The sequence below is a fragment of the Poecilia reticulata genome, chromosome 4 (assembly GCF_904066995.2).
Source record: "Poecilia reticulata chromosome 4, P_reticulata-male-v2, whole genome shotgun sequence".
Taxonomy (NCBI): domain Eukaryota; kingdom Metazoa; phylum Chordata; class Actinopteri; order Cyprinodontiformes; family Poeciliidae; genus Poecilia; species Poecilia reticulata.
The window spans coordinates 27993562-28006340 of record NC_088833.1 but is presented as its reverse complement, the minus strand read 5'-3'; the positions used below and the strand labels follow the sequence as shown (position 1 = coordinate 28006340).

The window sequence follows — 12779 nt, the reverse complement described above, 5'->3', positions numbered from 1 at the left end:
AAGATGAAGTATAGATTTTAAAGGGACAGTATTATGTAAAATTGACTTTTTTGAGCTTTACATCATCTTATAATGTCATTCCTTAACCAAAAACATACCTGAAGTGTTGCTGTGATTTCATGCACATTAGAGAAATCCTTTAATCTCCCATGGCAAGGTGCAAAACACCTTGGTGGACCTAGCTCCTCCTCTTTGGTGCTGTAGTTTCTATGTGCCTAGAAAACTACTGTTCCTATAATATAACTTAATATAAGATTAATCCACTCTTTACATTTTTTTAGGCATTTAAGATAGTAACTGTTCATAATCTCTGAAGAACCCTGCATAGAAAAACCCTGATATATAAAGATTCCTTAATGTGAACTATTCAACTACAAATCAAAGTGAGTAATGATTAGTGACTGTAAAACACTTAAGACAGCACAATTTGGGGTTAGAAACGAGTCAAAATAAAAACTGCATATCAGGGTTTTTCTTTTGTTTGTTTTTACCTAAAACTGATTTCCATTTTTAGGAACGGCAGACTAAGTGCCAGCAATGCTATTTCCAAGACTTCAACCCATTAAGATCCAGTCATTGGTTTTGCAACAAGGCAAAGGAAAACCACGTTCTGAACACACGTCAGACGGAAAAGCCTGAATAAGAGTTCAAAATGTGACTTTACACTGTTGAATGGCATAAAAATGCAACTTGACGGACCTTGTCGCTCAGAAAACCTCACTGTCAGAATGTCAACTTTTTTCTGTCGTAAGAAGAAATGCCAACGTTACAAAGTTCCCAAAACTTTCTCACTTCTGCTTTCCTCTCAAAGCCTCAAATGGAAAAATACACATGTATAAATATATTTATTGAAACTTTCACTCCCCACCCAAAAAAAATCCCATTAAATGCCTTTATTTAAAAATAAATAAATAAATGCATGCCAGCTAGCAAATTCTTATTCTTTTATTCATCTTGAACTTCCCGTTTTCTGCTCTTCAGCCTCTAAAAGGATTCTTGCTGGCAGTCTAATTCCCTAATACAGAACTGTTATCCTAATTATACATCCCCTAACCAAACCACAACTTTCCATTTTTCCTCTTTATCGGGCGGGAAAAAAAGACGACGGCTATCAATCAGAACGTCTTTCTCTTGGCTCTAGCAGAGAAATCCTATATGCTAAATGAATAACGCCTGGATTAAACTGTATTTAACGTCGGAGAAGGCAGAAAAAGTGCTCTTCATCACCCAGGCAGAGAGACGTGTGTGGATTACGACATGCAAAAAGACAAATCTCTCATCTTGGCCGCCATCCGCGTTGTAAATTTCCACAAAGACTGAGACTTCTTCCCCTCTTCCCCCTCGTTTTCACTCCTAAACAAGTTTGGCTGCTGTTTTATTTTTGAATATCAATTTTTTTTTATTGGGGGGCAGGGGGGGTAAATTCCTTTGTTGATTCGTTCGGAGCCATTAGCGCGCCTCTTTGTTTACCCCCCGCTCGCGACTGCCTCAGATGTTTTTAGGGAGACGCTCGGCTCCAAACGGAGGCAGGCCCTGCCTCCGTAATGGCTTGTGACAGGTAATCCAAACACATAACATTAGAATGAGAAGCAGTCATTGATCCAAGCAACTGAAAAAGCCCCCGCAGGCAATTGCAAGAAGTCGTCTTGCAGTCACGAGCGCGATTCAGAGGCCCTAAAAATACATCTGTCATTTTTGTGGAGAAATTCCCGGGAATTTAGCAGAAATCCCTGCCACTAATGGTCACGTCAGTTTAAGTGTTTCCCAGATATCGCAGTCACAATATTTGTGCTTCTTCTACTGGAATATTTAGGGGTCGTATGATGTGATGAGGTAGCATATTTCTCTAAGGCAAAAAAAAAAAAAAAAACCCCGGAAATGTGTGGATTAATAAATCAGTAGGCACTGTTGTAGCATTCATGATGCTTTCAAGCCGAGCTCCCCCACAAACACGGCGCTTCTCGTCTCCATTAAGAGGAGACGGGGTGACAATATTAGTTAGAAAATATCCGGCTTTAATCTCGACTGCTGTTGCCTCTGATTGAATCCTCCCCGGCTGGGATCGCGGCGATCGTGTCGCTTCTTAATGGAAGAGCAGGAAGAAGCTGGAGGTGAATAGTGCACCAAGTTTACGAAAGCCTCTCTGTCTCTCTCTCGCTTTCTTTTTCTCTTTCTCTTTCTCTCGCGCTCTCCCTCTCACCGCCTCTCCCTCCAAGAAGTCTTCGCGATTGATGTGCAGCTTTCGGGAGGATCGCGTGAGGTCAAGGTGAAACGGGAACTTTGAAAACCGTAATCCAAAAGTCAAAGGAGGGGGAGAGTGTCTTTGTGTGGTACAGAGGCAGAGTTGCTCTGAGCTTGTTGAAGGCTTTGACATGAACTTTTAAAGGCAGTTTAACCCTGTCTTGCTCAAATCTTTTCTTTTAGCTGTGGCTCAGGTTAACAGACTTGGATTTTGAAAGTTTCGAAGAAAAGAAAGGAAGTTATAACAATCGGACGTACACCAATCAGGATTTTCCTGGCAGAGACCAGTTACCCGTTTCCTTTGAGATCTGACTTGCATCATTCCAGATTTAAATAATGACTGATTTTTTCCCTCTAAGTTTATAAATATGCTACATTCTTCCAGCACAAGTGAATGAATTCCAAGTTTATTCCAATTTATGCATCAAACCTGTCTCCAAACTTTATCAGATTGTTGTTGATCTGCTTGAAGGGCCTTTGCAGATCAAGCCCTTCCTGTCCTCCACTCTTAAGGAGAACAAAGCAATAACTAGTCAACAAATGACAAAAAAGAGGTGGCATCAAATATGTATTATTTAGAAGTTATTTGCAGATTAGGACTCCAACTATTTATTATCACTACTTATTTTAGTAGTCGATTATTCTTTCGATAATTCTGATGAGTAATCCATCGATGAGTTAAAAAAACTGGCACATATTGCAGACTATATTTAACCACTTCATTCATTTTAATACAACATTAAAAATGCATAAAAATGCAAATAAAGAAGTAATTCAATTATTTTCTAAATAAGAAAATAAACATTTTATTGCCTGAAATGCATTCTTTTAGTGATCACTTGATCATTTGTAGTAAAGGATGGATCTGCAGCTAAACATATTGCTTCAAACATCAACATGGGAAAAGTTAAGCTCCTTCTGCTCGTTTTAACATCAGTACAGTGTAGATCTGACCTGTTCACTATTTTGTCATTTAACAGATTAATAACTGGAAAGCAATGTATTTGCTTTTTTGTATAGTTTTGGCTTAATTACTGCTCTGACTGTTTTGTTCTCTCAGCAAATGGCCTGTTTCAGAGTCTGCATGCTCCAGTTAACTCCAGTTAATCGATTACTAAATTAGACAATTATTTCAATAATGGATAAATCATAATTAATCCAATTAATTGTTTCAGCCCTGTTTGCACATTAAATATTTAGCAACCTAATCGCTCATAACTCTGTGTCTCCTCTGGATCTGGATCTGGGATGGTCTGAATTTAAGACTCAGACTTTCTTTAAAACCATTGACTAGTTTAATAGCTGCTTTTAACACTTAATTTCTAAAATATTCCTTCATGTGTTGCTATGGTTATAGCAATTGTGTGTCGACAAAGACAGCTAATTGGTAGCTTTTGTGAATTGTTGCAAACAATGTATGGACTGAAAATGGAAGGTTTTAGCTTTGATGCACTTAATGAATAAATCATTAAGTGCATATATATATATATATATGTGTGTTTGTCTTTTAGTCCTTGAATGATCAATTTCAGCTGGGCAACAGAAAAAAGGCTAATCCCAATCTCTGGCCAGTTGATGGATGCGTCTTTAATGTCAATATCGGGACACAAACAGTCAGAGTGTATCCTATTTAAATACTTAAAGCACTGATTTTTACATCAAGTTAAGTTGTTTTTCCAATAAAAATCCATTTCATTCTCTAGTAATGAGATCTAATGTTAAGCTGGTGTCAGCTCAAGGGCCAATAGCGCGTTTTAAAAATATAACTCGCTGGTGAAAGAACAAAAGTATGGAAGTAACACGGTAAACGTGCCTTTCACATTGAATATAGATTCCCCCTCCCAGCATTCTTTTCTTTGTAAAGCTTAGTGAGTTAATTATACATGCCATGTGTCCCGGCATTCAGGACGCACTCAGCTGTTTTTCAGACAGACATGTTACCTCCTGCAGCTTGTGGCCAGCATCATAGTTTGAAACCAGCAAAAAGCCTAAAAAGAGCCATGTTTGGATGGAGGTATTTCCAGACAAACGGCATCATCTTATTTTTAACAGAGGACCCGTCCAGAAGAACTGGAGGTCGGGGAATGTTTATCCGATAGAAATAGGAGTAATGTTGGCTATGTGGCTAACCAACATTAGTCAAGGCTAGCCACATAGGAGAACTCTGTCCAGAGACGCATTCTTCTCAAGGTTGTCCTTGATATGCATTTCTAGTTTGTTTCTCTAGAAAGTACGGCTCATTTGGGGAGGTGTGAAAGAGCAATCAAACTCTTCCTGAAAAAGAGAACTCTGGTCGGCCTAAAGACCCAAGTCTCGGTTCGGTCAAAGTGAACTCTGGTGCGGTTTGAATGTATATATGAACGCAAGCAGACCGGACACCGCTCCAAAAGCAGGAAAAGGCTGTAGTGCAGGGCACTCTTGGTAAATACAACCAAAACAAACACAAGAGTCTAACGCTAGCGGGAGAAATGGCTCCTGGTCTTTTACCAAAGACAAAAATGCTTACAATGACTAAAATCTGACACTGCTCCATTTTTGTTTACATTTTGTGAATAAGAAAATTGTGTTCATGTTTCCTTCAGTAGTTCTCGGTGCAGCGCCACCACAGGCGAGGAGGTTTTTGAAACAGTTTGTATTGTTTGACATAGAGTAGTGTGAAAGAGAATGCATCAACTGAAAATGTAACAAATGTTGCAACTTTAGTCCCCAATTGAACCAACACCTGACAGACACTTTGTCCCAAATGCAGGTTCTTCAGGATGGGCTACACGTTACACCAACACAATCTATCTGCTCTGCTTCTCATACAGAGCGGCTAGCTTAAGTGCTAGCCACCAGCCAGGCTAATACTAGCATGTCTGCTCTTTGTTTTAATGATTCATTGATATTTAAGCTTGTAACATAATTTTTAGCACAATTTCAGTTATTGTCTTTGGTTAAAACTGAGTGAAAAACTTATCGTGCTGCATAACTTTGCACTTTATGTCAAACGTCATAAAGTTTAATGACTGGTATTTCAGCTGCTCTCTCCACTAAAAGCTGAGGGTATTTAAGCACGCAGAGGACATCACATCATTGGTTCATATGCTCATACTCTGTTTGTGTCAATGTAAAAGTCCAACATTTGGGTTGCAGTGTGTCAGTCGTTCTCTAAAGCCGGGTGTGTTGTGTTTTCTCTCAGATGAAAAGACCTGAGAAGACTCTGGAGGAGAGGCGCTCCAGCCTGGATGCAGAGATCGACTCTCTCACCAGCATCCTGGAAGACTTGGAGAGCAGCTCGCCCTACAAGCCACGAGGCACGCAAGTAAGTCTCAGGCTCAGATTCACACTATGACAAGAACTCGAAGAGAACTCATAGCGATCTGCACAAAACAGCCAGGAAGCTCCCAGATCGCTCCTAAACATTCATATTTATTCCTACTACCCAGGAATATTTACGAAGGTGGTTGAGAAAAAAAACTGTCTGTGGATCGGAAATCCTATATTTGACTGAAAGACAGCGTACGTCTCCTACAGGTCATCTGAGTTCAGACAGACTTGGGAATCAATCACTACTTGACTTGTTTGTGGAGAAAACCAAATGCAGGGCGGTAGTTGTAGTTTCTTAACAATGTCGGCGTGTTTGACTGAGACCTGAGCAACAATCTCACATCACCACCGTTCTGGTCAAGCAGCATTCTGATCCTAGCAGGAATTTTATTTAGCTCTTGCATAAACAGCCAGCGCAAGATTTTATTTTTCCTTAAGGCACACATTGCACATTCGCACCACAGCTACCTGAGCTAAACAGTTTGTAGTTTGTCATGAAGGAATTCAGAAAATTAGCTAAGGCTTGTGGAAAGCTCTCTGTGTTTTTTTGTTGAAAAAGGTTGAAAGTTGACACAATATTAACAATACCAACACACCACCAGTAATCTTAAAAAGACAAACAGTAAAATACTATTAGAATATATATAATTTCCTTTGCACTTGCTTTTATGCTTAATTTAATATTTTTAGGGTACAAAATTATAAGTGTTTATTGTGTTTTCCCAAATCCCACTTTTCTGTTAAAAGGTGCGCCACCGTTCTTTCAAAATGGATGATTTGGAAATTGTCCTGGGATATTTTCAAGAAAATGAACATGCTTCCATTGATCATAAAGTTGCGCAAACTGGAATATTGAAAATATACATGGCAGTTTTTGCAAAATCTCAGATTTTTTTGTAAAACATTTTTGCGCTATGGTGATATTTTCAGTCTTATCGAAATTTGTGTTTTATAAAAGTGCAATGGAAACACTTCGCACTTTTAAGGTAATTCTTTGTAGCCACTGGACTCCTCGGACAGTGTCCAGCTGTCTCCACCAAAACTCTCTTCTCAGCGTTGAACAGTTCTTCAATAGTTCAATGTTATTCCAAAGTGTTGAATCCATAGCTCTTCTGTAAAGTAACCAACTACAATTTCCCAAAAACGCCAAATATATGCACGACCACTTCCAAGTATGAGGGGCTTATCACACCAATACCTCAATAAAATGCAGATTTGTAACTATTTACAGCCATTATTTTTAATGAACAATGGCTGTAAAATGTAATCAAAATGATTTTGATTACATTTCTTATTTCATGGAAAAAGCGCAATTACAAAATTGTGTTTGTTTTTTTTCGACATTAGCAGAATGTGGAAAACATTTTGCAAACGTTTGTAAGGAAAACACAGCAACAGAGGCATCATATTGATGCCAGTATGTGTGAAGCACCTTATAAATTGTCCATTTTGAGTGGAAGGTGGGGCGAGTTTGGTCTGCGCTGAATTACAAAAGTTTCGGATGTGCAGGATTGATGCGTACGAACCCTGAGGTCTAGATGAATGAGTCAGTGATGAACCTAGCTTTAGCCTGAAGCTATATGCTCAGGGAAACTACTAGTTATTAACATGTACAGATTTTCCCTGTAGAAAACATACCAACATGTATGCTGACAGAAATACTGCCATGACAAAATGAGTCCTGACCTATATCATTAGTCGATACGAAACGATATTAAGAGCAACCTGAAAAAGTCAAAGCCTTGGGCAGTTTAACTAAATTATTTGACACACAATAAATGTAGGACATGTGAATAAAAGAACAGAAAAAAAACCCTCCAAAGCAATTGTGTTTAGACTGGGGAAGCTCTTTGGGGCTTAGGGCAGCATGCGGATCATTTCTCCAGTGAAATATTTGAGGCACACTGTAATACCTGAAAGGATTGCGATCGGTGAGGACTGCACACATGGCGGAGAAAAGGTTACTGAAGTTTAAAAAGTCTGAGAGGTGTTCTGAGGCTCATTCTGTAGATGTTTCCTGTGTTGTTCCCATGTCTCAATGTTGTCTGTTTTCGTTATTTATTGAAGGAGGCATACATAAGACTGAAAACAGAGCTAAGATGGTAAATTATTGACACGGCGTTTCATTTAGGTACAGACGAGGTTCTGTGCCCTCATACAAGATGCACATGCTTAGATCCATGGGCCTTGCGTGTGTGTGCGTGCACACTAGTCTTTATTCATGTGCAGGGAAAACTCTCAACTGCGGTCGGGTTCAAATGTGAAACGGCGTCGTTGTGGGAAATGGCGCAAGACGAAGTTTGGTTTGCAAATAGTCTGAGGAACCTGGTGTTTTCAGGGAAGTTCGCAGCGAGACAAAGAGAGAAAAGGGACGACGGCTGCTGGCGCTGACGTCCTTTGGTGTAGGCTCGCTCGGCTTTGTGGTTAGAACAACCAAGGGGGTGGGATGGCGGGGGGATGAGGGGGGGTTCTGGTATCAACCAAGTTAGAATTATTGCCCCACTCTGAAGAAACAGCAGATACCATAAGAAAGGAAGTGAACATTGTGGCTTTGAAATTATACGTGTTAAGAGGAATGAGGCGAGTGAGTGTGTTGATGTGCGGCGCTTCGCTACAGTTGGAACGTTTTCACATTTTGTCACGTTACGACCGCAACCTTCAGTGTGTTTTTATTGGGATCTTAGGCTGTAGATCCACACGCAGCTGCACGCAGTCATGAAGCGCAACTCAAGTTATTACGTGGTGTCGAGATTTTCTTCCAAAAAATAAAAAAATACAACAAGGGTGGTGTGTATTTGAGTTCAGTCCAGGTTACATTGGTATGAGGCAGCACAATAGATCAATAACAATGTATGTCATTATAGACACGTCATCAGTATCAATAGATAGAACATCTGATATTCAATAGTTTCACTCAACTCGGATCCAGAACCACACCGCATTCTGGGGGATTTGGACAGAGGGAAGGCTTTAGCCGCTCAACCTCTCACAGCTAAGCATCAACTAACTCACTCACTCTTTGGTTACCTAGCAACAACCTGTTGAGTAACTTAATACTCTTTAAACAATATAAAACAATGGCCTTGAGTGAAAACTGTGGATAAAGCAGGAAAGGTCATGTCACCAGTTTGGCAGTATTTCAGATATCTAAAGCAAATCAATCACTTTAGATGTCGACTGATATGAAGCTCTTACGTCGTGGTTTATTTTTCAGAGCAACATGAAGACCAAAAAACACAGCTGAGTAATAAAACTGTGAGGAAGTTTAAAGCAGATTTAGCTGGTTAACAAAGTTCCAAATATTTGGTTGGAGTCGCAATTTTCAACTTCCAGCTTGGCAACAACTTTAAACATGTAGCCAAGACTATAATGGAATATTTAAAAAGAAAAGAATGACAAAAATCATGTTTTAGTCAAATCTAAGTCCATTTGGAAATTTGTGACAAGAACAAAGAAAGAAAAAAAACCCAAAACCCAGATGTAATCTTAATAAAAGATTGAAGTATTTGGTTGTAACGTGACAAAATATGAAAGTGCTCGACTACTTCTGTATGTTTTCCTGTAGTGTGTTTGGATTGACACCTTCCAGCTTTCTGTTCAGAACAAAGGTTTTATTTGTGTGTTTTAAGATATTTACGGATGTTTCCTGTGTAATGTTTGTAAATATATATTTAATTTTACTGTAATATTTGTTGTGTGGACTCCAGGAAGAACAGCAGAGAGGTGTTTGTGCTGAAGTCCCGTTGATTTAGTCATTTGTACATTTGTACGTAACTTCACAATATGTACTATTTTAGTATTGGGGCATTTTCAAAATTCTTTCTCTTTGCCAGATTTTAACAAAATGAAAGAGTTTCTATTATTAATATTATTACTATTACTATTACTATTTATTTTGTTCATTCTCAGAAGTCTGCATCCATTTGCATTTGAATTGGCTTTAAATTGTATTACTTTGGGTCAAAAGTTTAGGACGTCCTACCAGCAGCTTCAACCTACTGTACACAGCTGAATCTTTGGCCCATTCCTTCTTCAGAGCCAGATATTATTGAGTCCGATTTGAAGGCCAGCTTTTCAACTTTGCTCAGTCGGTTTTTTTTTGTTGTTTATTGTTTTTTGAGCAGGCCTTTGTAATGGCCTCCTAAATCTTTCCTTTCTTGCCCTCAAGTCACTTTGAAACCATTTTGACTTCACAGTTGGTTTGGTCGTCTCAGGTTTGCCAGCATCCTGCTTTTGTTGAACTTTTAGATTTATTCTGAAAATCCATATAAGTCCATTTTGATACAGAAAAAGATGTTCTTAATATCCATCACTCAGTGCTACCTGCAGTGTTTCACTGTAAAACCGCGAGAAAAAGGAAACGCAGAAGACATCCTGATACCGATATATACATTCAGCCAGCAGCTGCTTAGCTTAGCAGAATTACTTCCCTTTTGAGGTCAATTTTACCTCCAAAACCTTAACACTGTTACACTAACATTAGCATGTACTTCTTTTAAACATGGGTAAACACTCCAGAGCGAGGCTGATGAGTCCATCGCCATGGCAATAACTGTCTGCCGAACATGTTTTTCTTTATTGGTGAAAGAGAGAGAAAGACCTCCTACTAAAGGGCTACCCTGGCCTCCCTGATTATGTTATAGACAAATTATATTATCTGATAATAATTGTAATGTTTTCAAAGCTGTCGAACATTCAATAAAAATCTTGAGTTTGTTTAGTTTTCCTGCGAGGCTCCAGATGGAAGCAGGTGTTTTCTGGTTATGGAGTGACGGTCAGATTCCTGCTTCTTGGACTGATCACTGCACTGAACACATGTAGTTAAATAAATTTAGCAGTGTGTGTGCACTAGTGTGTGTAAGACAGAGCAAAAAGAAGAAGTGCTCCACAGCCTCAGCATAGACTCAAACATAGAAATGACATATGGCCTGTAAGTGAATGTCAGCTTTCCTCATTCACACATACACACTGTGTGACGTTGCCTCTTCCCCTAAGCAGAAGAGGAAAAACATCACAAATGCTGTTCTAAGTTCTTATTGCATTATTGATTATGTAATTTACATGGAAATAAAACATGAAGACAAACCAGGAAGCCGAATTTGATGACAAAACTGTTGATTGGTGCGTCTCTCCTCTGAAATAACGCTCGTTCTAGAACTGGTTCAGTTTGATGGTTTCAAACTTCGCTGCGTTGTTTAGAGCCGACGGGTTTTTCCACCAGTTTGGGGAACCAAAGACGCGTTGTCAACTACAGCTGAATGCTGCTTCTCCCATGTTTGGTTCTGGTTCTGGGGATGCAGAGCAGAACCAGAACCAGAAGACCTGGGAGGTCTGGAAGGTTGATACAACAGCAGCAGATCTTTAATGTTGCTGTAGTGCTAAGCCATACAGTGATTTATAAACTAAAAGAATCATTTTAAAGTCTGTTCTCTGAACTGGGTGATGTGCTCCCAACTTCCTGGTTTTAGTGAGAACTCGAGCAGCAGCGTTCAGGATCAGCTGCTGCAGAGCTGTGAAGACACTGTGAAGAATCAATGCGACTAAAGATAAAAACATGGATGAGTTTCTCAATTACAAAGTCAGGACAGTGTTTGTAGAGGGTATGACCAGAAATCATCCTTGTTGAGTCTTCAGCCTAAAACACTCAAGTATATAGAAAAGTGAAGAAGCAAAGCGGTCGGTTCTGAAAGACTTTGGTCCTCTAAACTGCTGCATGTGCTTTTTTCCCCCCAGTGTAGAATGTAGTTGAAGTGCGTATCTTTCTTTGAGGGAAAAATGTGGATTTCTATATTAGAGCTGGAGTCTGAAAGCTTTTGTCAGCAGGTGTTTAAAAATGGATGAGTACCGGTACAGCTGCGTGAGGGGCCAACCCCTGACCGGGCCGGGCTGGGCCGGGCTGGGCCGGGCCGGGCCGGGCCGGGCCGTCGGAGTGGTTCTATCTGTCGGGATCAAAGTCACTGAAAGCCTGAACATTGTGCAGGCTTTCAGGGTTTTGTGCGCACGCGTTCTCCCGACGCGTTTTAATCTGAATTTCTCTGAATCCATTTCTGATGCAACTGTGGGTTTTCCCTTATCTCCATGGCCTTTTATGCCTTGGCCATCAGAACCGTTTGCGTGTGCAGGAGATTTAGCTCCATTTGATTGGTTCCTTGACAAACACAGAAACTCGTGCCGACCCCTCCTTCACCCCCGTCTCATCTGATGCTGATTGTAGCTGATTAACTCTGGTTGACCTTTTCCCCTGCCCAGCTGCTCCTGTCAGTCAGTACCGGCTCTCCTTTAATACAGTATTCTGCAGCGTAACAGCAGAGTGTGTGTGTGTGTTTTGTTTTTTTCACAGGCCAGCTTTCGTGCTATAGCTCCACTGCAGCCGCTGCACAATAACCTTCCGCTTCTGCGAGCAAACAAGTAACAAACGCTCCTGAAATGCAGCTTTTTGCGCTCGGAATGTCTGGAAAAAGGATGCCGAATGAAAATGGGAATGGCGCTCATTCATAAAAATCCAAGCATCGTTCCTGCAAACGTGCAGCAGTACTTCAAAGACATCAGAGGAAACTTTTGTTTGCCTTAGTCAGTATTCTTTGTGGCGTGATGGTGGGTAATGAAATGTTGTTATGTAATTCCCATTTGTTCTCTTGCCGTCTTCCATATTGGATGCTTTTTGTTTTGGGACACAGTTAAAGTTTTTTAGACATGATCCTGGAACGACCAACATTACGTTCATGTTCTCTTTGTGTGGCACGTCAGATCCAGTAGCAATTGAAATTTATTGAGTAGACCATTCTAACTCATGAATACACTTTGATCATCTGGCTGGATGTTTAGTATTGAGCGATAAATTGATTTTATTGACTAATTAAATTTGATGTTTTATGATGATTTAATCTTTTGGAATATCTGGATTTATTTTTATTTCTTTTTCACCAATGCACTCTTTAGGCCTCTGTAGATCAGAGTGATGTCAGACCCCCAGGGCCGACCTTCTTTTGTTTCACAGCTTGAATTTATTTATATTTTAGTTCAAGTCAACTCCCAGAAAGGACGACTGAAATAAATGCAAGCATTTGAAAATATTTTCTGTCACTTGTGATTTCTTTTTAAAAATAAATTGATGGTCACAAAAGGAAAGTTGATGACAAATTAAAGAAAAAGATACAACAAATATAACCAATTAATCAGAACAGCCTCCAAAGAAATTAAAGGTGAACTCAAGGTCAAGTAAAGTTTCC

General features: G+C 39.8%; 1 protein-coding gene across 6 annotated transcripts in view; it reads left to right on the top strand.

The window, feature by feature from the left end:
- lpp (LIM domain containing preferred translocation partner in lipoma) overlaps positions 1-12779 on the top strand; it is a 186793-nt gene that overhangs the window by 85087 nt on the left and 88927 nt on the right. For all 6 annotated transcript variants that reach the window (XM_008407672.3, XM_008407670.3, XM_008407668.3 and 3 more), the window contains one exon: positions 5423-5545. In XM_008407672.3, coding sequence (XP_008405894.1) covers positions 5423-5545 — 123 coding nt within the window. The remainder of the gene's footprint in view (positions 1-5422; positions 5546-12779) is intronic.